General features: G+C 47.1%; 14 protein-coding genes across 14 annotated transcripts; 10 read left to right on the top strand and 4 right to left on the bottom strand.

Annotated features, from left to right (window-relative positions):
• Positions 1 to 274: 274 nt before the first annotated feature.
• Positions 275 to 1682, top strand: AtWU_09253 (uncharacterized protein; the record flags this gene model as incomplete). Its single annotated transcript, XM_035504360.1, has 2 exons — positions 275 to 1121; positions 1180 to 1682. 2 exons carry the CDS (start codon positions 275 to 277, stop codon positions 1680 to 1682), a joined length of 1350 nt encoding a protein of 449 aa, XP_035360253.1.
• Positions 1683 to 1932: 250 nt separating this feature from the next.
• On the bottom strand, positions 1933 to 4225 carry AtWU_09252 (Zn(II)2Cys6 transcription factor; the record flags this gene model as incomplete). The annotated part of the gene is made up of 5 exons (XM_035504359.1): positions 1933 to 2386; positions 2445 to 3036; positions 3092 to 3561; positions 3617 to 4096; positions 4152 to 4225. 5 exons carry the CDS (start codon positions 4223 to 4225, stop codon positions 1933 to 1935), a joined length of 2070 nt encoding a protein of 689 aa, XP_035360252.1.
• Positions 4226 to 4508: 283 nt separating this feature from the next.
• AtWU_09251 (phytanoyl-CoA dioxygenase family protein) lies at positions 4509 to 5668 on the top strand (the record flags this gene model as incomplete). The annotated part of the gene is made up of 3 exons (XM_035504358.1): positions 4509 to 4751; positions 4802 to 5578; positions 5630 to 5668. 3 exons carry the CDS (start codon positions 4509 to 4511, stop codon positions 5666 to 5668), a joined length of 1059 nt encoding a protein of 352 aa, XP_035360251.1.
• Positions 5669 to 5847: 179 nt separating this feature from the next.
• AtWU_09250 (putative cyanamide hydratase) lies at positions 5848 to 6639 on the bottom strand (the record flags this gene model as incomplete). Its single annotated transcript, XM_035504357.1, has 2 exons — positions 5848 to 6362; positions 6420 to 6639. 2 exons carry the CDS (start codon positions 6637 to 6639, stop codon positions 5848 to 5850), a joined length of 735 nt encoding a protein of 244 aa, XP_035360250.1.
• An 886-nt stretch (positions 6640 to 7525) lies between these two features.
• Positions 7526 to 8694, bottom strand: AtWU_09249 (C6 transcription factor; the record flags this gene model as incomplete). The annotated part of the gene is made up of 4 exons (XM_035504356.1): positions 7526 to 7554; positions 7614 to 7870; positions 7933 to 8389; positions 8442 to 8694. 4 exons carry the CDS (start codon positions 8692 to 8694, stop codon positions 7526 to 7528), a joined length of 996 nt encoding a protein of 331 aa, XP_035360249.1.
• Positions 8695 to 9586: 892 nt separating this feature from the next.
• AtWU_09248 (OPT family small oligopeptide transporter) lies at positions 9587 to 9997 on the top strand (the record flags this gene model as incomplete). Its single annotated transcript, XM_035504355.1, has 3 exons — positions 9587 to 9717; positions 9793 to 9842; positions 9900 to 9997. 3 exons carry the CDS (start codon positions 9587 to 9589, stop codon positions 9995 to 9997), a joined length of 279 nt encoding a protein of 92 aa, XP_035360248.1.
• Positions 9998 to 11828: 1831 nt separating this feature from the next.
• Positions 11829 to 12176, top strand: AtWU_09247 (uncharacterized protein; the record flags this gene model as incomplete). Its single annotated transcript, XM_035504354.1, has 1 exon — positions 11829 to 12176. The coding sequence occupies one exon, from the start codon at positions 11829 to 11831 to the stop codon at positions 12174 to 12176; it is 348 nt and encodes a 115-aa protein (XP_035360247.1).
• A 1101-nt stretch (positions 12177 to 13277) lies between these two features.
• AtWU_09246 (similar to An13g01540) lies at positions 13278 to 13889 on the top strand (the record flags this gene model as incomplete). The annotated part of the gene is made up of 1 exon (XM_035504353.1): positions 13278 to 13889. The coding sequence occupies one exon, from the start codon at positions 13278 to 13280 to the stop codon at positions 13887 to 13889; it is 612 nt and encodes a 203-aa protein (XP_035360246.1).
• A 326-nt stretch (positions 13890 to 14215) lies between these two features.
• Positions 14216 to 14601, bottom strand: AtWU_09245 (putative quinol monooxygenase; the record flags this gene model as incomplete). Its single annotated transcript, XM_035504352.1, has 2 exons — positions 14216 to 14502; positions 14580 to 14601. 2 exons carry the CDS (start codon positions 14599 to 14601, stop codon positions 14216 to 14218), a joined length of 309 nt encoding a protein of 102 aa, XP_035360245.1.
• Positions 14602 to 16434: 1833 nt separating this feature from the next.
• Positions 16435 to 17085, top strand: AtWU_09244 (uncharacterized protein; the record flags this gene model as incomplete). The annotated part of the gene is made up of 1 exon (XM_035504351.1): positions 16435 to 17085. One exon carries the CDS (start codon positions 16435 to 16437, stop codon positions 17083 to 17085), a length of 651 nt encoding a protein of 216 aa, XP_035360244.1.
• A 1002-nt stretch (positions 17086 to 18087) lies between these two features.
• AtWU_09243 (short chain dehydrogenase family protein) lies at positions 18088 to 18600 on the top strand (the record flags this gene model as incomplete). The annotated part of the gene is made up of 4 exons (XM_035504350.1): positions 18088 to 18162; positions 18257 to 18330; positions 18388 to 18435; positions 18498 to 18600. The coding sequence occupies 4 exons, from the start codon at positions 18088 to 18090 to the stop codon at positions 18598 to 18600; spliced, it is 300 nt and encodes a 99-aa protein (XP_035360243.1).
• A 1276-nt stretch (positions 18601 to 19876) lies between these two features.
• On the top strand, positions 19877 to 20365 carry AtWU_09242 (uncharacterized protein; the record flags this gene model as incomplete). The annotated part of the gene is made up of 3 exons (XM_035504349.1): positions 19877 to 19921; positions 20005 to 20191; positions 20247 to 20365. 3 exons carry the CDS (start codon positions 19877 to 19879, stop codon positions 20363 to 20365), a joined length of 351 nt encoding a protein of 116 aa, XP_035360242.1.
• Positions 20366 to 21239: 874 nt separating this feature from the next.
• Positions 21240 to 21754, top strand: AtWU_09241 (short chain dehydrogenase family protein; the record flags this gene model as incomplete). Its single annotated transcript, XM_035504348.1, has 4 exons — positions 21240 to 21311; positions 21378 to 21451; positions 21535 to 21582; positions 21646 to 21754. 4 exons carry the CDS (start codon positions 21240 to 21242, stop codon positions 21752 to 21754), a joined length of 303 nt encoding a protein of 100 aa, XP_035360241.1.
• Positions 21755 to 22440: 686 nt separating this feature from the next.
• AtWU_09240 (short chain dehydrogenase family protein) lies at positions 22441 to 22957 on the top strand (the record flags this gene model as incomplete). Its single annotated transcript, XM_035504347.1, has 4 exons — positions 22441 to 22515; positions 22611 to 22684; positions 22751 to 22798; positions 22864 to 22957. The coding sequence occupies 4 exons, from the start codon at positions 22441 to 22443 to the stop codon at positions 22955 to 22957; spliced, it is 291 nt and encodes a 96-aa protein (XP_035360240.1).
• Between the last annotated feature and the right edge of the window lie 703 nt (positions 22958 to 23660).

Here is a 23660-nt window from a genome sequence, read left to right as displayed (position 1 = left end):
GAAGAGGCATATCCCTATGACTTGACCATATTTTGCTTTCAAACTAACGCTCCTTTCTTTGACACATTCTTTTCCTATACAATAGTCGACCCTGTTCAAGCAAGTGGAGTCTAAATATACTGATAATTCCTATGCCACCCGTTTCATTGTTTTTAAATAGTGCCTCAACAGCAACTCCAGGAACTCTGGCCATCCTACTTATCACACTCATCGCAGTCATTATAAACATAATCGGCCTACTTCACTAACACACAGTCGACAAAAATTGCTCGCTATGGCCGGATCTACCTTCCCACCTTCACCCCCTTCATCTGCTACAGGGTCATCCAGGCTCGATGCTCGCGCCAGAGAACTGGTGGAGAAGACATTTGGTATCACCGTTGACGCAGTTGAGCGCGCTCCCATTCTTGACTACAACGCAAATACCATCTCATATGAAGTCTATTTCCTCCATACTATGTGGAACATACGAGATACTCCTAGACAGCCTGGAGTGGCACGCATGCCATCAGGAACGAAACAAGTGATCATACAGTTCAAAGTCCCCGAACAAAATATGGACAAGAGACGCTGGGCGGAGAACAAAGTCGCTGCTATGTATACGGCGCGAACGATTCTTTACAACACCGTCTTTCTCCGCACTGTGCCAGAGGTATATGCATGGAGCGATGGAAGTGATGATGAACATAACAAGGCATGGATTATCCATAGCTCTCATCCACCCGGGGATGCCCCACTCAGTGAGTCGTTTTATCAAATGTCTTCGGAACACCAGGGCGAGATTTTGGGACAGATTGCCACATTACACAAGCTTTTTCAGGACTATGATCACATGGCTATATGCCAGGGATACGGGGGTTTCAGATTTTCGGAAGAAGGATATGTTCGCTCTGGCGAGGCCCTCATGAACGGAGTTGGAGGTCCGTTTGGCAATTTAGGGAGTTATCTCACCGAGCTACTGCGGCGAGACTTGAGAAGGGCGGAAAAGCGACCAGACATCGATGGCTGGAGAAGGAGCCCAGAGTTGAGAAGGAAGCTTGAGGAGTTCGTCGAGAAGTCTGTTACTGATGTAGTGGCTGAGATACCCGAGTATCGCCCAACATTCACCCTGAACAGGATCGGTAAGCATCCCCTGAGCCATCGTTTATCTGTGAACAATTAGCTAACACGAAGCTTTAGAACTTGGGAATTTTCTAGTCTCAGAAAGACCAGATCAAACACCGATCATATCCTACATCCTCAACTGGAACTATGCTTCCCTCGGCCATCCCCTGGAGGAGTTCATCTACTCGTACAATAGCTTACACGGCGCGCTATTATTTCCCATGGATAAGGACAGCCGTGTTATGTCCCGATGCATCTTAGAAGGATTTCCAGATGGAGACGTGGACGTCGATCTGAGAGATCTTGACAACTATGCATACTACAACGATGGCATGGGTGCACAATGCCACTATAACATAGCGAAGAATTTATACGAGGCCTTGCACATGGCAGAGGTAGACAGGCCTCAAGATATCGAGGGCGCAGAGAAGTTGGTTGCATTTTTTGGCTTCTGTGCAGCTGTCGGAGGACGGGGATTGTACCGTGATGATCCGGCAGCTGATGCCAACCCGGACGAGGTTTATAAGAGCAAAGCAAAACTGGTCAAGCAGTACTTGAAGCTCTTTGGTTACTGGTAGTTATATATTTTGGATGGCGTCAGCAATGTGGCAGTATAAGAAGTATGAATCGTGGCACTGGGGTATCATTATTCTGGCACTTACAACCATTGAATATTACAATATACTATTCTTAACGACAACTTTATCCATTGGTTAATTTCCTCATTTATGTTGCGCTGGGCTGATCACGATCGTAAATCCATACACGAAGTCCATCAAAGATACACAGCTGCTAGAACTAATACATCGCACACCCAGGAAGCTCTCCTTACGCAACATAGTCACCCTCCAGATCGCGAAACCCACGAAAGAACGGCAAACTGGAAAACAGCGTCTCATCATAAAAGTCAGAATCCCAAGAGCGGCCCAGATCCAGCGGCAAAGAACCCGAAAACACATCCATCAAATCAGTATTCACACTGGCTGGCTGAAGAAAACCGTCAGAATCCGCAGGTGCAGACGATGTATACTGCTGCAGCGTGGTATATTCGTCCTCTTGGATGGCACTACCCTGGTGCAACTCGGGAGTAACCTTCCCATGACACCATAGATGGCCTAGTAATTTTGCATAGCGATGGGCGATATGTGTTTGGCTTGTAGCGGCGCCTTTGAGCATGGAGATGAATTGTCGGGTCAAGTTAAAGTATGTTTGGGATTCGTCGGGAGGGATGGCTCCGACGGAGTAGGCTTTGAAGAGGAAGACGGAGGCATAGATTTCGTAGCTAGTTCGTTAGTCTTTGTCTAATGTAAAGGAGTACCGAGGTCCAGGAGAAGGCTCACAGGTAATAGCGAACAGGGAGGAACTTCACAATGTCGGATGGGGTTATCTCTTCCACGAATGTTTGAAGTAAATCTCTGGCTGCGTTGATGGCTGCGTAGATGTGGCGAGCATCGGCACTGGCCATGACGCCGTCTGGGAATAAAGTTGCGTTGTCTTCATGGCTCGTGTTTGTGGTTTTAGAAGAGCGATATAGAACCGCCTGGAATGCGAAAGCGTTGACGTATAGTTGTAAGTACTGAAATTGTAGGGTGAGGAGACAGCGCAGAGACGGGGGAATGTCGACGTTTGACCAGGTTCCCTTCCACATCTCCATTGCTTTGGCGGAATCGTCGAGGTATTTGGGGTAGTCGCCAACGATCATTATCTGTAGTGTGCGCGACTTTAATGCGTACAGAATGTCGTGAGTGTTTCCGAAGATAGTTGTTAGGTCTACTTGGGCCTGGACGAAGGAGGCGTAATCCGTTCCGCCAGTAATTTCCGGTTGGAGTGATGGGTAATCTTGGCTGCTGAATCGGGTCGACAGACTAGGTCCGCGGGACCAGAATGCTTGGCCCATTTGGATTGATATTTGCCGGTCGGCGAGATAGGTAACTAAAACAGTTAGTCGTGATGTTGAGTCGTGATACCTGAGGTCGGGATCGCATACATATCCACGCCAGTCGTCTCCGGCAGCGCATACTAAGTGGCTCGGATTCCACCTCGAAAGGAAAGGATTGTGTATCTAAATGTAATAAATATGCCTGTCTGACTGCAAGACCTATCAGGTTCCATGCTACGCAGTCTTCGTCATATGCATTCCTCTGCTCAGAGTTATTGCTGTAGGGCTGATCCTGGGAGAGCATTAGATGAGGCATCCACTCAGCTAAAAGTAGCAAGCCTTCAACAGTTCCAACATGTCGCACGCTCCGAGCACCAAGGGTGACACGGAGGATTAGTTTATCGATATACCCCCTGATCCGGGTGTGAAGATGTTTCTGATCCGGCCTGTTCTGGGTGGCTATTGTAAGGACGGAGGTAAGGAGAAACGTCTCAGTAGCCCATTGGTGCTCGGGGTCTTCTGTGTCCAATAGGCTGCTGGACACGATAGGAAAATAAGGATGGTAATTTATGCCATAGCTTGTTGTATCCTATGTGTTAGTGCAGGCACTATAGCCATGGAAGCGGGACATACTAGTGTACCAGGGGTTCAATGTCGAGTGCGTTGATTACTCCCTCCTTGACGATCTCTGTAGCCATTATGGATGCCCTAGGTTGGTTATGAATTTTAGGAGGCACAGAGTTCACCACCTCATGCCCTGTGTCATCGGATCTTGGAGAGGGCCTCTCGGGCGAAGGTATGCTGTCATCTCCCCCCGCAGTGGCGGCTGTCTGAGCAAGGATTTGAAGAGCTTCTAAGGGATTCCGGACACCCCCACTGAAAAGGGTATTACTGTCCACGCCCACCGTTTCCGCCTGCAAGGTATTCGGCTGTAGTTCTGTCTTGGTTTCACTCTGCTCAGTGGACCTCGGGGTCTGCGTCTCGGCGTTTCCCCGACGACGACCCCGAAATCGAGAGTAGTCACCTCCTCTTCGGGAACTGGCTGGTAGGCATTGATGGCCTTCCAGGTCGCACTTTGAGCATGGCGCATGGGACCCTCCTCCCGTATATTTCCTGGGATGGTGGATGTGAGAAGCAATAAAAGGTGTGGTATATGGGCTGTACCTACAAATCACATTTCGTTTTCCGTTGTCGACAACGAAGACATGCCCGGTAGAGCCTTGCGCCGGTACTTCGAGTCATGACCGCTGTACGGATTGATTGAATTCAGGTCAGAGACAAAATGGGGATGAGAGAGACGTCGGTTGTAGAAGTGCGGGACAGATGCGGGGTTCCCCAGGGTCGGCAATAGACGGCTGTAGGTCTGTTGGTCTTGTCGAGCGTTGGTTTGCCCTATATCAAGGAGAAGCCATCCACGCCATCCAGCCTGACACTTTCTCTGAAACAATCTCCTCAATTAATTTCTACTGCCTGTTTGTAACGAAGTGCGGCCATCATCAGCTATCCTTATATCCCTACTACAAGAATGTCAACAACGACTCTGTGTGAATCCGAGGTCTTTACCTCCGCTCGTCTCGTAGCAAGCGATTGCAAACTACCTCCAGATGATAAATACGGAGAATACTATCCCACAGATCCCAAAAACCTCGAGCTCGAATCCAACTTTGGGCCCATGCTGCCGGAGAAGATCGGATACCTCCAACCCACATCGAAAGACACACCGATTGAGGTCATGCGGGAGAGACTTGTCCGTGATGGGTATCTATTCGTAAGTCCCTCCTTTTCATCATCATGGCTCCCATACCAATCCAGACCTAGGTCAAGAATCTGCTCCCACGGGACCAAGTACTGGAATGCCGCAGGAGCTATTTCTCCTACATGGCGCCCTCTGGTCTTCTCAGAGAAGGAACAGACCCCGTCGATGGAATCTTCAGTGACAAAGATAGTCGCAAGTACTTGCCCCCTGGAAACCTGCGGCGACTTTTCGGCCTGAAGGATGACTATGAGTCGGATAAGTATGTGGAGCTGACGATCAAGGCGCATGAAGAGAGATTTTATCTTCAATTGTGCGAGAGCACTGAGCTACGGGACTTCATCCGCAAACTCACAGAGTGGGAAGACATCACTATGCTCCAGCGAACAATGCTTCGTGCCTTTGTGCCCGATAGTGAGCTGACTCCTGTTCACTTCGATCAAATGTACCTGCGCGCGGGCCCGCCCACCAGTCTTACAGCGTGGGTCCCGATCGGGGACGTTTCGCTTGAGGGGAGCGGGCTGATGTACCTGGAGAAGTCGGTTGATATCGGTCGACAGACTGAGGAAGAATTCGCGCGGAATGCAGCAAATCTGACTGATGAGGAGCGTGTCTCGGCGTTCAATAAGAACATGAATGATGGTGGATTTCTCAGTCGTGATACGATCGCATATGGCGAAAACGCCAAGCGTAAGTGGCTGATTACAGAATATGAAGCTGGGGATGTGATCTTCCACGACCCCTTCCTGGTGCATGCTAGCTGCAAGAATAAGGACCCTGAAAGGAGGATTCGGCTGGCTACTGATCTCAGATTCGTGAATTCAAATGAGCCGTATGACAAGGTATGTTCTGGAGGCATAAACCCCACGGAACAATGACTGACGTGACACTAGCGCTGGATGAAGGTCTGGCGTCCGCTCGACGGGCTGTGATGGTTATCGGAAGCATTACGCTCGGGTAGTGAAGGCACGAGCCTTCCTGTACTTGGTGTGCCATAGTTGTTGTTTTGAGACTAGCCGTAGCATCTGCATATCTCACAATATTTACTTGCATCACCATTTCATTATAGAGACGGCATATCGTCGCGTAATCAAGTCCTGCCATAAGACCATTACTCGTACTCCCTCATCAGCGTATTCGCCTCAATCTCCTTATCAAAGTCCACCAAATGGGTCGAATGACACCAAGGCTTGATCGCCTCTTCCTTCCTAATCACCCCCGAGAAGAATTCACACCACTTCAACCGCGGATACGCCTCATTGATCTGTCTGCGAGTTGTTCGATGAACCAAGCCCTCAAAACCTTTCACATGCGGATGAACTCCGGTATTATCATATGTAGTAGCCAACTGAATAAGCTGACCGAAATACGTAATAGTTCCATCGACGCCCATATCCTGATGTCGAATGATCGCCTCAGCAACGGCCTCGGCCTGGTCCGCAGTAGCACCAAACTCCTTCAGCACATGGAGGGCCTTGATACCGCCGTAGATATCGAATGACATGCGCGTTGCAGTTAGGTTCTCCTCCGCAGTGCCAATGTCGTGGAGGAGGCAGGTTAAAGCCCAGGTGGCTGGGCTGAGGGATGCTGCTAATTCGGGGAATTGCTGGGTGGTAATTACCATTCCTGTGGTTATATGACGTAATGAGTATATACACAATGATATGTTGCCTATAGACATACCGTAGAAGTAGACCCTCATGGAGTGGTTCAATGTCTGGGGGTGAAGAACAGCCCTGGCGTATTCCAAGGTCTTTGAAACGACAGGATCGTCGAAGGGGAACTTGATCGTATCGAGCTGCACGGCTTCTACCCTTTTGATGAAGGATTGGTCCGTAAATATGGCACCAGCATTGGCGGGCATGGCCGACCAGCCGTTGGCTTTGATTTCGTCGTTGCACATTTCGGTTAGTTATAGTAGATGATGAAGGTTCAGTGCTAGGTGGAGTAGAATAGGAGTGACTGTCCTGTTTGAAGAGCTGTTCAATTCAATGGCGGAATGTCGAGATAGACCTTTATATATCCTACAGCGCAGGGCTAGATTATTGTATCCTGGTCAGACCCCGCTGATATTTTCGTCATCTTGTCGTCGCGATTTAACTACTTTGGGTAGTATTTCGACGTGGCGTCCTGCTGGTTTATCTGGTTCACAATGTTGCAGGCCTGGGGCAGCGGAATCGACGCGCCCCACTGATTTAGATTACTCGATTAGGCAGTCTTTTGGAGTGGGGCTTCCATAATGTAACCAATGGCAAGATAAATATCCGTCAGCGGGTCATGTCGCGCTGATGTCCGATTATCTTTCCGTTATCACCATCACTGTGATCATCTTCTTGAAGGCACAAGGCGTTTTCTTCCAGCTTTTGTTGACCACCAATGGCCAAATTGGCACGTCTCATATTGTAAAATTGTAGTGCAGCTCGCGCATTTAAATTAGTAGCCAATCACCTTCTACCTGGCCCATTCGAAAAATCCAGCTGCAAGAGGCGTTTTCCACCTCCGATGGGTCAACCCAAAACCTATCTAGGATTGTTACCGCATTTATCACATTGATGCATTTGGTTTCGAACCAAAAGCTATCCAGAAATTTTCTAACTTGTCTCCTTTGGGCTTGGTCTTCAGACTCCAACCCTGCAATGAAAAGGGGCCATAGTATGCACTTAAATAGCGCTTCATCCCTCCTCAATATGTGAACCTCGTGGACCAGGCCTGTTACCAAGTCACTCAATGGAGTGTTGTTTCCAATTAGCGCATCACAGATGCGCCACCCGTATATCATTGTTGCAGATTTATAAGCCAGGGCTAAATGTTCCAGCGACTGTACATTCTGTGATGTTGGAGTGAGGGATGAGACTCGTAGAGTCTGGTTCGCCCAACCGTAGCAATCGAATAGGTTGGTAGAGTTAAGCACACTTGTGACTGACTGTAGCAAAGAGTATGTCTCAGGCGTATCAAGGTGTCTTGGGTCAGCTAAGCGGTCCCTAGCTGCTGAGAAGAATCGAACAGCAGATAACAGGTACTCAGGGCAACCGATATAGGCCCTGTCGATACTCATTTGTAGCGGTGCAGCGAGGGACATATCCGCCCCGGACAATACTTTGCGACCGGAAAATGTAGCGCCAAGCGTTTCAATACTGGAACGGACAACATGTCAAAACGGCACATTCCATCCTATGGTTTGATACTGGAGCCTTACAGGTAGATTTGCCCCAGAATAAATTCACGCATGCCTTCAATGGTTGCTTCTAGATTCTGCGAAGCTCCCGCAGTATGCATGTCATGAACAAGTTGCTTAATGCCACCAAGATGGGATTTCCACTGGTCGCGCCCCGATTCCAAGAGATCGAGGAAGATCAATATGAACGCACTCAGAACCAGAACGTCTCGCGACTTCGGTACTGGATCGTTGAGCGCCTGGATTAACCCGCGTATGGCCTTTTGTTTGTACATCAAACCATCAGGATGCGCCTGAAAGCGCGTCGAGTGGTCTTGCCTTTTACAAAATAGTTGCTGACTGTTTGCCATGTGGCGCGCTGATATAGCCATGACCGAAGCAGTCAAGATTCGATTAGCCAACGCAGCCGGAATGAGTTGCCTCAAAGGGTTTCGCTGACTGTCGAACATGACAAACAACTTGCACACACATCTGCTATCTGACTCTGTCATTAGGTGTGAATCACATCGCATTTGCGTAAGCACACTGACAGTAATTCAAGTAATACATGGAAGCATCATCCAGGCTGTCAAAGGCGGGATCCTTCAAACTAGGTGGAATGCTTATGTGGATGCTGCTGTGACATCCGTTTTGCGAATTGGTTAACTGTCCGTTTCTTCCAACAGGGGTTATTGCCTCTGAGGTTGGTGCCGCCAGACCAGCTTCAAGACGAGAAGACACCTTGTGATGAGGTTTGTCGAGGGCACTGCCTTGATCCATGTGATGGGCTTGCGAGGTTCGCATTCTGTTCCGAAAAGCCGGCCCGTCGACCCACCGGAGGGGTCTTTTTTGGAGGCACTCAAGGCCTGCCTTTTGGCACTTCTTACACGGTGGTTGGGTCATTTGACACTCGACATGCCTACGCCGGCAAGTATAACATGCTCTGAGCATGGTGGGTGCCAATGAAGTTTGATTCGATGTATATGGGTTGGAATTGGAAGATGGCTGGAGAGTTGAACATCGACTGCCTCTCAGCGGGACAATACGTTACAAAGATAGGTCATGTGATAGCGCCAGAATAGTTTCTCCTTCCACTCCAACACATCGTCTTCCTTGAAGATGGACTTATTTAACACATCAATAGTGTGCACATTGTCTGACAAGGTCACCTATCCAGGCGTATGTTGGACTCCACTAGTTGAGACCAATAACTGGACATATTTCGAAGTCAAAGTGCACATGCAGAGGTACTAAGTACACAATTACTAGCCTCCTTGCAATTATATCTGTTTTGACAAAGTAGGTTGCCTTCTGATTTCAGTTCCAGATGCGCAAGTAGTATCAGACGATGCAAGGCTCGAAGCCTATGCTTTGTCGTTGTCCGAAGTCTCTTCCGTTTTCTTTGCCTTTCTTTTTAGATAGCACGAATACCATTGTCAACTACTATGATGGATGGAAATTTATCACGGGCTGGTCTATCTATCCATTGTGCCATTTACTGAGCAAAGAGGTATTCATCCATGGCACTATCTGTTTGTACAAAGCTACCTCAATCTCTTTGTTATTCGACCTCTGAGTAAAAGATATATAGCCTAGCTACAGCCCTTGCCGCTATATTTTCTCATGGAATCAACTGACACAATATATTCACTACACTGTGCTCGATACACCAGAAAGCCCCATATTATTCACCAAAATGAAGCTCCCTATTATGTTAACAATCATCACAATCATTCTCGGAGCCCTGGCGGCCCCTACTACCGAAGGCCAAGACACGCCAAATAGCGACCTAGGGTCTCGCGGCGTTGCCAGTGGTTGCTATCCCTTGTATGAATCTACCCTAACACCATGATGAGTGTTTTGTTGCATTTTTTGAGATAAATTCCCTGACTGATATCATAGTGCTTCTCCTCGTTGCGGTCTCTCCGAAACATACTGCCAATGTGCCGACGGTATGTAAAGACAGCAGTACTCTACCATTTTCTGTCCATCGCTGACTCAGTATGTAGGGCGCTTTTACAATTACAACGGTAAAAAGGGATGTAACCCTCCCGGAGGAATTATCTCTGAGTCAGTCACTGGTATTCCGGGATACACCTGCACCTAGCCGGGAATCATCCATCGTTTATGTTGAACATAAACCAATCATATTATTTCTCCTTTATTTTGGTCTGCTTTGTGCCATAGTTTTGACATTGTATCCTGAGCAAAGCCGTTAACTCATTACTCTGTGTAACTGTTGTACTATCTGGAATGCTTTGTTCTTGAGCAGCTCACCTCTTTCTCTTTCCGTGTGTGATTGCAGTCCGGGTCTTTGTCGTTTTGTGGTTCTTCCGTGATTTGCAACCCATTGTCCAAATCGTCATGAATTCAACACATATGATTTCAGCCTACCTAATACTCGAAGATTCGTTGTTCAGGTGCATAGTTGAGTCTTGTAACACGTTCTGGAAGATGGCCCTCTAAGCACCACGACCTTGTTCATTACGGGAATTGATCCCTGTTTCAACAATTTTTGCTCCCATCAATCGAGACTATGGCGACCATGTATAAACTGCTTTTTACTCTTAGACGCTGGAAATGTTTCAGTCCCCACGTTAGACAGGATAGAGTCGCGTACGGTTACGCGTAAGCTGAAGTACGTCCCAATCTTCGTCTTTCCTTCTTTATCCTTTGATTATTTTGTAAAGGGGCAAACGAAAGGGACAAAAAAATCAATAATGTGATGATAAGATTCGTCATATAATCAGCACTAATGGAATGTTGTGCCTGCCAGTGAAGATAGACAACAAGTGAATATAAGAAGAATGTACCTCTCTTTGAAGTTGGGCTTTTATACAATCTGGTCAGTGAACTATGTTCAGTACCCCACCGTATCTTTCAGCGAAATTCACAGATGACTTTTCAAATTTCATTGTAGCCAGGTACTTGACTACATACTCTGTGGCCTGCACTAGGGCCTTCCTTCCTTCTTGATCCCCCTCCGCCGTGAATGCCAGGAACTCAATCAGTCTTGACAGAAGATGGCGTAAAAGTGAATTTTACATAACTGAGTACGGTCTTCTATGGTAATATTTTCAACAATGAGATACCGTCCACTGAACGGATATTCCCGCCACTGCTCTCTTCATGCTGTTAAATGTCGTGTTTCTGGACTACTGTACCCACTATCGCTACATTTTTATGATGATGTAGCAAGCTACAGTATATATACAACATTCTAAACTTGGGTCTAGGCTAACATGCTAATTGCTCCTTTGGATGCTGTTGTGAATTCCATTTGAAACAACCGCAAGAGCAGCGCTACTGCCATGCAGTACCTACGGCCAATACTAGTATATGCGACTTCCTTGAGTGGCTTCCAAGCTCTGAGTTGAATTTGAAAGCCTATAATGATTCAATAGGATGTCCCGAGATGCAGCAAATTGCAATATATATGAGATCCAACTTATCTCCTTTCACGACTCACACTCCAGCAAGGCCCCAATTCTACCAACCATAATGAATATAATGATTCACGTTTATAACCACCCCACCGCACCTTATCATCCGCTTCTTCCTTACTTTAAAGCCGGTACTGCCTACCTCCTCACCTTCATACCCATTGAAGCACATTCATTTGGTATTCTCTGATAGAAATGCGCAATGTGTTCAGATGAGTCGGAGAAGGTATCGAAAACCAACCCACAGTCATGGCACCTTCAGCCAATATCCAGAGAAAACCTATATATTGTCAATTGATATATACGGGAAAGAATACCCGATGGGGAAGACCGCCCGACGAATTAAGGAATCGTGATCTATAAACCTGGCGACACAATGGGTGATATTTACCATTTCAGAAAAAGCTTCGGTTTCTTCTACCATACACAAAGCCGTACAGTGGAATCCACAACTTATATGGAAGAAGGGAGGTGATTCAGTTTTCCAACTCCCATATGTTGGAAGCTGTACGACTACTGGATGTTTATGGGTACAAAACTGTCCCCCAAGGCAAGCAGAACTCTCAAGACTGGGTTTTGGGGGCATCGGGGGCACTCGAGCGTGCCAATCTCGCACCTACGGGAACAGCGGGATATTGGCAGGACCAAACGGGCAAAGGCCTCATCGGCATTGGCAAACAGCTTATTGAAGATGGTAGACCTTGGGTGCGGCAGCTGATCATGGAGCCAGCACGGGAGTCACCAGTCGATACCAAGTTTGGTAATGCTGAGAAGAGCAGGTCCACTGGCAGGCGAAATCTTGAGAACTACGCCCATCTTATGGGTGGTGCCATAAAGAAATAGATAGGCCTGCGGATCATGGCCACGGCAGGCTCTATTCTCTTGTCACACTGCTGCTATGTCAGTAATCCAATTTCGTCTTCAATTATCTCTACTACTGCCTATGGGTTATACAAAGTTCCTCAGGTACTGCCCGTATGGTGTCTTGAGCTATCGCTTCTCCACTACAGCATGTTCATCGCTCTACCGAGCGTGGACTTTCTCGTCATATCGGAAAGAAACCACAGATCGTACTACATACAGGAACGGGTGAGTGAGTGACGCTTAACCTTGAGCGAACTATATCCCCCGATGGGCCTGGAAACGCGCAGGTATTGGAGTCACGGAAGGGTTTACCCCGGCTGGATTTCGAAAAAGTTGAAACAGGTTGATCAGGCTGTTGGTCACTGTAATGTATGATCTGCATGAAAGAACATTTACAGCTGTATCTACCATTTCCGGACTTATATAATTACTGAAGGACTAAACGCAGGAGGCGCCATATTGCTAGGTGAGCAAAGAGTAAGTGGTGACTTGGAAAGATATGCTCCATCAGGGAGACATTGGATCGGGCAATCTTCTCTCCTTTACTACCGTATGTCGCTGCATGTGACTTTCCTATATATCCAACTTCGTGTTGCTTCACATCGTGCCAGTCTGAGGCTTACAACAGCATAAGAAACCATACTCTTGCTTTGAACCGGTTAGGAACCACGTTGGGCTGTAGCGAGGTCGCGAATTATAGTCAATCAAAGTGGATTAAAGTATAATCATACAAGTTAGGTATGAAGACGCCCGTGAAGTAGAGAACAAAACCTGCCAATCAAGATCAGAATTAGTGCCCAGTTGTAAACTTCGTACATAAACCACCTTGTCTTCCCACTCCACCCCAACTCACCTTTCACGTGACGCATTCATTAGACGCCCAGGCTTCCAACAAAGACAACACAATTAGGCAACCAGTATCTCAACTTCGTCCATCACAAACCCATACAGTCAACATCTACCTCTCTATAACCTTATCTAAGACCAAAATTGAACCCTCCAAAACAACCACCCACCCACGCCATCTCTATCAACATCTACGGGCGCGGGGATGCCTCCCTCGGCGACAGCCCTTCGCACATGGGCATAGCCGTATACGAGATCGGCGCGTCAAGCTGCCAAATGCACCACATCCATAACCCCACCGATGAATACTTCATCTACGATCCACATATCCAACCTTTACAAGATAACCCTATCCTGAGAGGACGTTGTGAACTGAGCACCTTCCGACAGGAAGAAAGTGAACATGTGAACAACTTACTCTCCACGTTTGGAAACGACGCATCAAATATCCCAGAATTCGGTGTGGGTAATTGTCAAGATTGGGTGGCTGGTGCGGTGGCGATGCTTGAAGATGCTGGTGTGTTAGCAAGTGAAGAGGGACCGTTCTGGAAGAATATGATCAACGAGGGTGCAGAGAGTATCAAGCGTGCGTGTGGGGATTCGGGGAGGAAGTGGATTGATGGGCCGGAGGTGGTGTTTGAGGGGGAGCCGGATGCGAGATTTGGGGATGAGGGGGGTAAGAAGGAAGTAGGGAAGTTGAAGGATAATGAGGCTTTTCGGGAGAGGATGCAGGCGTTGATGGGGAAGAGTAGTGGTGGTGGTGGTGAGGGAGGGCAGGGGAATGTGGATGAGAGACCGTTTTATGTGTCGAGTCCATTTTTCAGTCAGACGAATAGACATGGGTAGATTGATGTTGTTCGTTATTGTCATCGTCGTCCTTACGACTTTCGCTGATCGATGGGGAGGTAGGACATGTCTATTATATCCGAATCGCTGGTTGATAAAGCTTTGATATTTTTACCTTCTGCTTGACCTGTGAAAGAGCTCGTGTACACCAACTTCGCACTCAACTCACTGCCTGCAAATAATCATAGCGATAGTCACGTTGTATTTGTATCACTGCAACATTTATTCAGCACAGAAATGCTATTCCGAACAACGTCCAATGCACGGCATCGGACAATATCATTCACTCTATATACATGCCACTCCAGTATTTATAGTATGCACATTTACTCCTTCTTCTCCTCCATCTCCTCGAAGCGTCTGAGGTCCATGGGCTTCTCCAAGAGAGGGATGACGTAGGGGTCGAAGGTCTTCCAGTAGGGGTTCTCGAGGTGGTACTTCTGGGAGCCCTCGTTGAGGTAGCGCTCGACGATGCAGAAGTCCTGCTTGTCGTGGACACTCTGCATGACGAACCAGGACAGGGTCTCCTTGTCCTTAGAGTAGACGGCCGAGGCTTCGATGAGCTTGGCGTGGAGCTTGGAGATGCTCTCCTCGTCGGGCTTAGCGCGGAGGTCTATCGCATTGCTATGTCAGTATAATTGTGCCAATGGTGGATTCAGTAGAATAGAGTTAGGGGCTTGGAAAACGTACGGACGACGATAGTGTAAACCATTTTGACGGTGTGATGGGAGGATCAAATGGAGATGTTGTGGGCGAGAAGGAGGGGATGGAGGGGTAACGGGGTTCTTAAACGTGGGCGGGCAAGATTGAGTTATTTTTAAGAGTTGGGGTGGGGCGGATGAGTTACTGGTTAAGGTGTTCTCGGTGAGGATCCGAGGATGAAGCTTATGGGTTCCAGTTCCGCGAGATAAGCTTAAGCTTGGGTGTGATGGGTTGGGGTTGCACTTGGGTTGTAGCCCAGGCATAGAATTTGCGTAGATTCGCTATAGCACTCTTCCGTAGCTTTACAGAAGAGTGACAAATTTGGAAATCTCATAGTCCCAATTGTTAACACATGGCATGGTGATGCTCGGGGATACTTCGGCGAGTCTGCATCGACCCATATATGACCCCACATTTCACTTTGTAGATGTGCAGCATGCGTCCCTTGCATAACTGATGATCAATGTAATGGAGAGCATTGGGTTCACCTATCCTAGCGACATAAACTGAGTTGTTGAAGACTTCATCACTAGTACTTACTAAATACATACATTTGTCCAGCTGGTCGGGGCGCAGTGATTATGATGAGGGATATGGTCGACGTGTGCAAAATGTATGGGTAATCCAGGGTCCCTTCCACTCTCATATGAGCTGCTCGTGCATCTGAAACCACCTTTTGGCTGAAAGGCTTGGACATTAAGGCGCAAATTGTCCAGTTGAGTTCACGGTTGAATCGGTCTGCCGAGTAATCTCGGCAGCTTTAGATCGGGTTCGGATGTGGTGACGTCATAGCAGACTGGCGGAAAACTTATGTTGAGTTTTAAAGGTAATCTGTGCATAACTTAATGGATAAAAATATGGATGGTCGACGTTCATAATCACTCTTGAATCTAAATGCTTTTTTTTCACTCCGCACTACACAGGTAGATGGCCTGTGCTATGTTCCTGGGGCCTGCCTTTCTTGCCCGATCGGCTGTTCCCTACTTCTATCCAGTGAACATTGCTGTAACAGAATTATGAATGTCAGGTGTTTCTAGCTTCCATGGGGTATAATACTTGCGAGACACATTTCGTTTAATTAACAGGCCTTTCGATGTTTTCGTTTTAAGTGAGGTACCATTGTTTAATCAATGCAATTGAATTTGTGACTGAAAGTCACGTTAGCCGCATTATATATAACCATGTACAGGACCATTAAGATTCACCCGCAGATGACAATACTCTAACTACTAGTTGTATGAACAGGAGTTTTGTTTACCATTATTGCATATACAAGTGCCAAGATCAAGTACCGCATCCTGTAGGTAGTTTCAACACTCCCTACATTCAATTCCGCCTTGATCGATCCTCTATAGCACTAGTCTCTGGGCCCCCCCACAATCATCATGCTGAGTGCAGGACAGCCCAAAGCTCGTATTCACACAGAAATAAATCCCACGATGAGATCTATCAAGTGGCCAACTCTACGGTGTTCCCGACATTATGGCCTCTTTAGGAAAATCGTGTTGAGACATTAAGCGGGAAGACCTAAGATCTCCGATGCCAAGGCACCACCGCAACCATTTATAGCTTAGGCGAGCCAAATGTTTCAAACCCGTCGGTTCCCTCCGCTCTTCATTCGCAATGTCTCACCTCCACCAGCTGATGTGCATGTAGGGGACCCTGATTCTTCAAACCGAACACCTCTCTTCGGTCGTTTCTCTGGAAGATACGAGGCGGACAAAACTCTGTCGATGCGAGAATGAAGAGATATAAAACCCCCCTGAAAGACAGAAAAAGCATGCTCTTTCCAGTCACACTCATCAGCTTGCTTTTTTGAGAGCTACATTCTGGAATGCCCAACATGTTGATCTTCCCCACAATTGCCACTCTCGTGGCTCTCTCAGCCTCGTCCACCGCCCTTCTGCACCCCCGCTCCATCACTCCCCCAGACGGATGTCCTATCCCAACCTGGGAAGTTACCACCTTCCATTGGTACAACGGATCAAAGAGCCTGGACTGCGTGCATAACCAGGCAGACATTGACTTCAAAGATTGTCTATGCGGCAATGGCTGGTGTGCCCCCGACCCTGCCACCTGCAACGGCAGCATGGTCAATGTTTGCTGGACCGGAATGCCCAATTATCAACCATGGGGATATGGTCCGCCCGAGACCCTTGACATCGACTTTGCCGATGGGTTGACCTGCCACGACGAGTACATCGGGTATCGAGTCCATGACATCGGAAACGGAGCATCTAATTGTGGATACGCGGATCGAGGCGAGGGAAGGATCGTCTCTTTCTATGGCAGCTCCAATTATGCAATTTCCACGGGGCATATGGATTATGTCTTGGGAGATGGGCATGCGCTGGAATGTGCGAATGGTAGCTTGATTACCTATTCTGGTAGTACGGATTTTACTTTGACTTGCACGCATGATCAGTATTTCAATGCGACATGTACGGCGCCAGATTTTGTTATTCCAGTGTTGAGTTATGAGTGGGTGTCCTAGCTTGGGCGTGATCAACGGGGGACTGGAAAAGGTGGTAGTGGCTCAGCTGAGTGTCATGTCGGTTGAACACGATATATGCATGGAGTATTGGATAGTCAAATTATATGGGCCGGTTTGGACCTATTGATCTAGCTTTTGGTCCGAATATGCAGATTCTCGCCCATATGCGCTGTATTCAGTATACCATTGAAGCGCCTTCAGATGTTCAGGTTACCGTCATGTTCTTTTTATCTAGTCACAGTAGCCCAATGTACCCAAATTTGAATATTCGGGAGCGATATAATTCCCCTTGTTGCGGCTCTATCATATAATATACAATCTCCGGACATGAAACGTAGAAGCAATTTGCCCAATGAAACTTCAATCCAAGCCAGTCCCCTAAGAAAGCTTTATAATATCAGGGAATTCATATTCTGAGCGTCCGCTGGGCAGTTAATGCCCAACCCTCCGACATTATGCTGTGTACCCCGAGGGACGTGATACTTATGCGCTCAGTTCTAATCGTTCATCCCAGAAAGCTTGACACATAATATCAAAATGGTTTCCAACTGTAGAAAGGCGCAAACTTAGGAAAGTCGGGCTTTAGTGTTGTGGCTCCCGGTAAGGCGCGGGGAAGTCCACTCGGAAGCAGCTGGGGTGTCGATCATGGCCTTGCAAAAGCAATCGGGACCTTCGTATCTGCAGCCATCCGATAGTTGTCCGCTAGTAGATGTCAGGTCGCTTTTCTATGTGCATTTGATCAACACATATCCAATGGAATTCTATATTCCATGCAATGGTTCTACACCTAGAGGACTTCCGGGGTTTCCGGGGATTCTTGGCTCTGCAGGATAGGATCAGCTGGATGGTAGGCCTAATATCTACTCTTCGGTAATGAAATCTGTAACTCCGTCCAGGGCTATATAATGGCTGAAATATCCCACGAGAAACAAGGTATCATCCATCACAATCAACCTCACAAGCACATACAACAAAGTCCTCAAAGACAACTACCTATCCACCATGCAGTTCTCCAAGTCTATCGTGGCTACCGCCCTTGCTCTCTTCGCCTCCAGCGCTGTTGCGAGCACCGTCGATGTATGTAGAGAAATGAATCATTTTCCACCTGCTCATTCGGCATCCATGTCTCGAGCTGTCTTCTTTGTCCATCTGCTGACCAATATGGATGTAGATCGCCTACACCTCCAATGGCGCTTACTACAGCCAGCAGGTCGAGCCTTACCAACGTACTCCATTGACTCAGCCGTACGTTCCTCATCTCGTTAAAGACCTTGCACAAGTACAATGCTAATGACTCCACAGTGGATCCATCAGCACCTTCCAGAACACTGCCAACTGCTATCTCTTCAAGTAAATATCACCCCTCCCATAATTGTTATACCTGAATTTGTCACTAAAATATACCGCTCTAGCTATTATGGCCAGGAGGTCTACTATGTTGCAGCGGGTGCGACGAACATAGACCCTCCAGTCAACGCTGCATCCGTCCAGTGCCAAGACCCCTCTTCCAACTAGATAAGTGCCGGCTTGACGTGATATGATCATTGCATTGTTTATTTGACGGTGCATTGTATTCACGCATCCGGGTACGGAAGTCTGTCCGCCATTTTCAAGGACTGCTGGGTATGCAAGGGTAAGTGGGAGAGTTGATGGGAGGTCAGATTGATAGCCCTATGAAGTAATGGTAGCTAGCTACAGCGAATGGCCTATATCTAATCATACTATGCTTCAATGACACATGTATGAGCAGACAGGTTCCGTATCCGTCTCCCCATTGATGATATGGGGAGAAGGTTCTTGGTAACGAGATGTATCCATTTCGGTCATAGTATGTACACTAGGGGGCGGTCCAGAGAAAGTAGAATAAATGCCATATTTACTGCGTTTTCGATGTTATTGGAGTGCTGCTGCGGAACTTCTACGTGCCAGCTGAGGGTGCGTAGTAGGGATCAAATACCTACGGAAAATATCTGCTCATGTATGAAGTAGACGGCGTTCTTCGCCTCGCAGAGTTCAATAAAACATTCATGGTGTCCTCTTGTAGCATACTACACCAATTCAGAAAGAATTTGGCCGCGGATGAGCAATCAAGTGTCATTGCACTGTGAGACAACCGCGGCCTTTCTGGATTGTCCGCGGATGGTTTGGGCATTCCTCAGAGGGTGATGTTGCTTTTTCCCCGGTCATCTCCACATAGGCCAAGTATTCCTGCCACATCTTTTTGAAGGTGTAATGGACTTTTCCGAAATTGTTACAAGACCCGAAAATGTAATTATGCGTTCCGTGGAAACTATCACCATTATAACTTTGACTGCAAAACCACGACATGACATCGATCAAATAACCCATGCGGATGTATTCTCCGGTGAAGCGACAAGGTCTTTGATTGGCAGTCGATCGTATCACCAGAATTGATCATCTCTGGGCCTCATAGTTGTCTCACACTTCCTAATAAGCTAACTAGTTCTGTCTCACCTACATTATACAGCCATACATTGCAGAATCCTTCCACCCGGGCGTCTCATACAAAGTCTATGACGCCCAAGAAAAGTCCGGCTGCTCAATGCAACCTCGTAGAAAGACGAGTCGGGTATGTCAGACAGTCCGGAGTTGGCCCAACTGTGAGAATGTGTTTGTTTACTAAACACAGGGCTATAAAAGGGCGAACATAATCCATAGGAAACATAGCTTGCTTCTTTCCAATCAAGCTTTCTGTGATCAAGTTATATCTCTCCCTGTCACAAATAAAGCAGCCAGAATGCAACTTACCAAGTAATTCCTCGCCACCGCAATGGCACTCTCAACTAGCGTCCTGGCCGCCAGTGACACTGTTGATGTATGTGTACAGTATACCCAGTCTTTCTCATTTGATATTATACAAAAGTCATTATGGCAATATGCTGATACACGCTACTCCAGCTTTCCTACACCTCCGACGGTGTCCTCCACAACCAAACAGTAACATCAGGCGAATGGACTTACCTGGACTATCCGCACGTCTTCCCCGGGGCAGAGCTTTTCGGAAAGTACAGTACTGATAGTTATCTAATGACAGAGGCCTTATCACGACCTTTCAAAGTAACGGACCATGCAGCATTGTTAACGGGTAAGTCCGATCTATGCACTTGAACCAGGTCCAATTCAATATTATTAATGCACAGATAATGATAGGGACCCATTGCAGCAAGATGGTATACAGGTAGATGCGGGCGATTATACTTATGATCCCGGTTTCAATGCTACGATGGTCCTATGCCTCAATCCCGACCAGATAATATAACGTGGAGTTTCCGGTGATAGCTCTGAATGAAGATTGGGGCTGTCGGCCTTGGGCCTCAGTGATTCCGAGCTTGTAGGGATATTTAGAGGGCTGGGAATATATTCCATAACATTGGCGTAATTATGCTATGGGATTCAATGAAGAATAAGTTGTTCCCTTCCCTCATAAGGAATGTACTTCGCTGTTGTATTTGACACGGTTCAACATTCTTGAGATGTCCGCGGATGATACGGTCATGATATTGTTGCGTATTGCTCAGCCATCCTTACATTTTTCCGTGTAACCCGACCGCAATTTTCTCGATGTGCAATAAATCTTTCTTCATATAATCAGAACCATGTGGTCAGTCTTTGCTGCTGAATTTGATGTGGCCGTAGGATGCAGTAAACTGAATTTTTTATATTTTTTGAGCCGGTATACCCACGTCTCAATGAGGTGAACATTGAAGGTTGGCGCCTTTTTAGGTCATTAGTTAACATTAAATCAGTTGGCCACCCCCCCCGCCGCAGCAGAGTTTAGAATTACATACGAATTGATTGTTATTACAATGTCAGCGACTGATGCTTGCTTCTTATTGGCATTAGCTAGTTCTATCCCCTTATTCACCATCCCAAAAGGGGATATCGTATATCAATTGCAATGTACCATTATACAGGGTCTACAATGCTCAAGGGATATCCGGTTGTCTCGTGTAACCCTTTCCAGGAAGAATGCAACTTGGGCATGTGAAGCCGTCCGGCTAATGCACAATATCCAGGGCGTGAATATGAAAGGGTAGATGTGTTCGAAATATAGCCTAACGCTTTGATTCAATATCCAGCTTATAACAGGCGATCTACCTCACACCTCCAGAATCCCTATACGGACATTCACGATGCAACTCACCACGTATATCCTGGCCACCGCAATGGCGCTCTCATCTGGTGCATTTGCCATCGATATCGACGTATGTGTACACATTGCCATGAAGATGTCTTTGTTCTGATCGCACACTTTGGCTCATCCTTCCCAGATTGCTTATACCTCTGATGGCGTTGGTCACACCCAAACGGTACAGACCGATCTTCAAGTTCCACTGGACTACCCGTATGTATTAAGAAACTGAATCGAGAATGCAGTCACCCCGTTCCAAGACCAGGCAAAGCTGATGACGAATAAAACACTGATAGAGGCTATATCTCCACATTTCAGGCTAATCAGACCTGCTACCTAAACCCGTAAGTCATAGCCGGACCACTGAATTGGTTATTTCCCCTATCGCTACTAACACGCCATGCCAGAGGTGGTCGAATCATCGACAGTACATACCTCCCTCCTGGTGCTAACGTCCTTGATCCCGCAGTAGAGGCTGCTGTGATTATGTGCTTTGGTCCACAACCTCCGGCATGAGCTGGTAGTAGTGCCACGAAGCACACATTGCTCGCGATAGCACCCGGTAAGAGCTGTGATATCGCTCTTTAATAATATTAGTTTAGGGCGTGGGGAGAGAATCATATGTGGATCATATATTATAGTTCATTGTTTAGAGCAATGATGTACTCATGCTTCAGCAAGTATTCCGGAATAGAACCAGCCGTTGGGACAGGAAATACATAAGATCTTTTGAACTCTATTATTTCGATAATCGAACGTTGCTTGTGTACTTGGGCATACTATAGGGCGTATTTCCCATTCGACCTTATGCAGGCTGCGGAATAACTACATGACAATGTTTTGTCTTATATGATGATGTGTTTCTTCACGCGGGGTATTCCCCATTCCGAAAGCAGAAGGGTTCTGCCAATTATGCAGGATATCCATTAAAATAGTTGGACCCACCACTGCAGGTGCTCATCTGTTCCATACGTGCCTCCCACTTGTAGGACGTAGTTTGCAATACAACACATTTTTCACTGCATTCCTTTCTTGCTTCCTTCTCCGCATATGAAGCGTTCGCACATGCTATGCCCACCACATCCGGGTTTAGTATAAAGAGCGGCGCCAATCCCATTACAGATGGGGTTTTTCTTATAATCAGTTCGCAATCGTGATTGCCCTATTACTTTACTTTGCCACCAAGGTACGGAGAATCGAACATGCACTTCACCAAGTCTATTCTCGCCATGGCCATGGCGCTCTCATCTGGCGTCATCGCCGCAGATGATGTCCTTGTATGTGTACTTCACAATCCCAACTGAAAGAACGCTCATATCATTGTTTCTCCCTTGTTTCCCAACATTTTAATGTGCATATTTAACGCATTCAGATCACCTATACTTCCAACGGGGTTGATCATGACCAAGTAGTACCGGTTGATACAATTGTTGACTTGGATTACCCGTAAGCCTTACATTCTAGAAGATCCATGACCATCGGTTTGGGACCGATCTACTAACCCTTTCACAGAGGCTGGATCACCACTTTCCAGACAACTAGCGACTGTCTTGTCAACACGTAGGTCTTATCTGTATCGGCTAAATTGCTTCTTTTCCTATCCCTGCTAACAAATATTACAATAGGAACCCGGTTGACAAAGGAATCTTCATCACCACAGGTGCTCATGCCTATGACCCAGGATTTGATGCCAGAGATATTGCTTGCCCAACCTTTTAAGCGCCATGAGCTGGTGATTAGTGGTACCATAGAATTTCCGGTGTTGTCACTGCTGGATACCTGCCACGTTTGGGCTTGGAGTGATGTAATGCGTATGCAATATAGGGAATATCGGGCTTATTCTAAGGGATTAGTAGCAACCACGACATAAAGGAAATTACAGAAATTAAGCTATCTAGGACACCACCAATCAAGCTTTTGCTAAAACCGTAATTTGGCATAACATCTAAATAGTGAACTGCCTATCTCTCCTGTATTCAGCACATTCGCAACATTCAATAGTTAGGCGTTACCGCATGTTCTACTGCCTCGCTATGGAGGCAACAGGATCGAATCCATAGCTGATGACCGTATAGTTCCTCTTTAGATTCAACCAAGCTTCCCGTCTGATCAGTCGCCTCGGTGTAACCGGGAACCTTAACTTCACGTTATCAGCCGACTATCGTACTAAGGCGTACATTCTGCCGGTAGATGATGACAGTAACTGCCGACCAGAAGCAGGCAACGAGCTAGATATTTCCCGATCCTAGAATTGAGTTAGCTGACCGATTCTTCTTCATGCAGGGACTGACAAGTGTCTGCCATCGCGAAGAGGACAAACACGAGGACCTCAAAGTGTTGGTAGCGCTGATCGTCGCGATAGACATATAGTGGCTGGCGAGATCGGCTACTATCGCACTAGTGCGCCGGATGCCTCTGAATG

Source organism: Aspergillus tubingensis (assembly GCF_013340325.1).
Source record: "Aspergillus tubingensis WU-2223L DNA, scaffold_10, whole genome shotgun sequence".
NCBI lineage: Eukaryota > Fungi > Ascomycota > Eurotiomycetes > Eurotiales > Aspergillaceae > Aspergillus > Aspergillus tubingensis.
The sequence above is the reverse complement of the archived record's forward strand: the minus strand, read 5'-3'. Positions and strand labels throughout refer to the sequence as shown.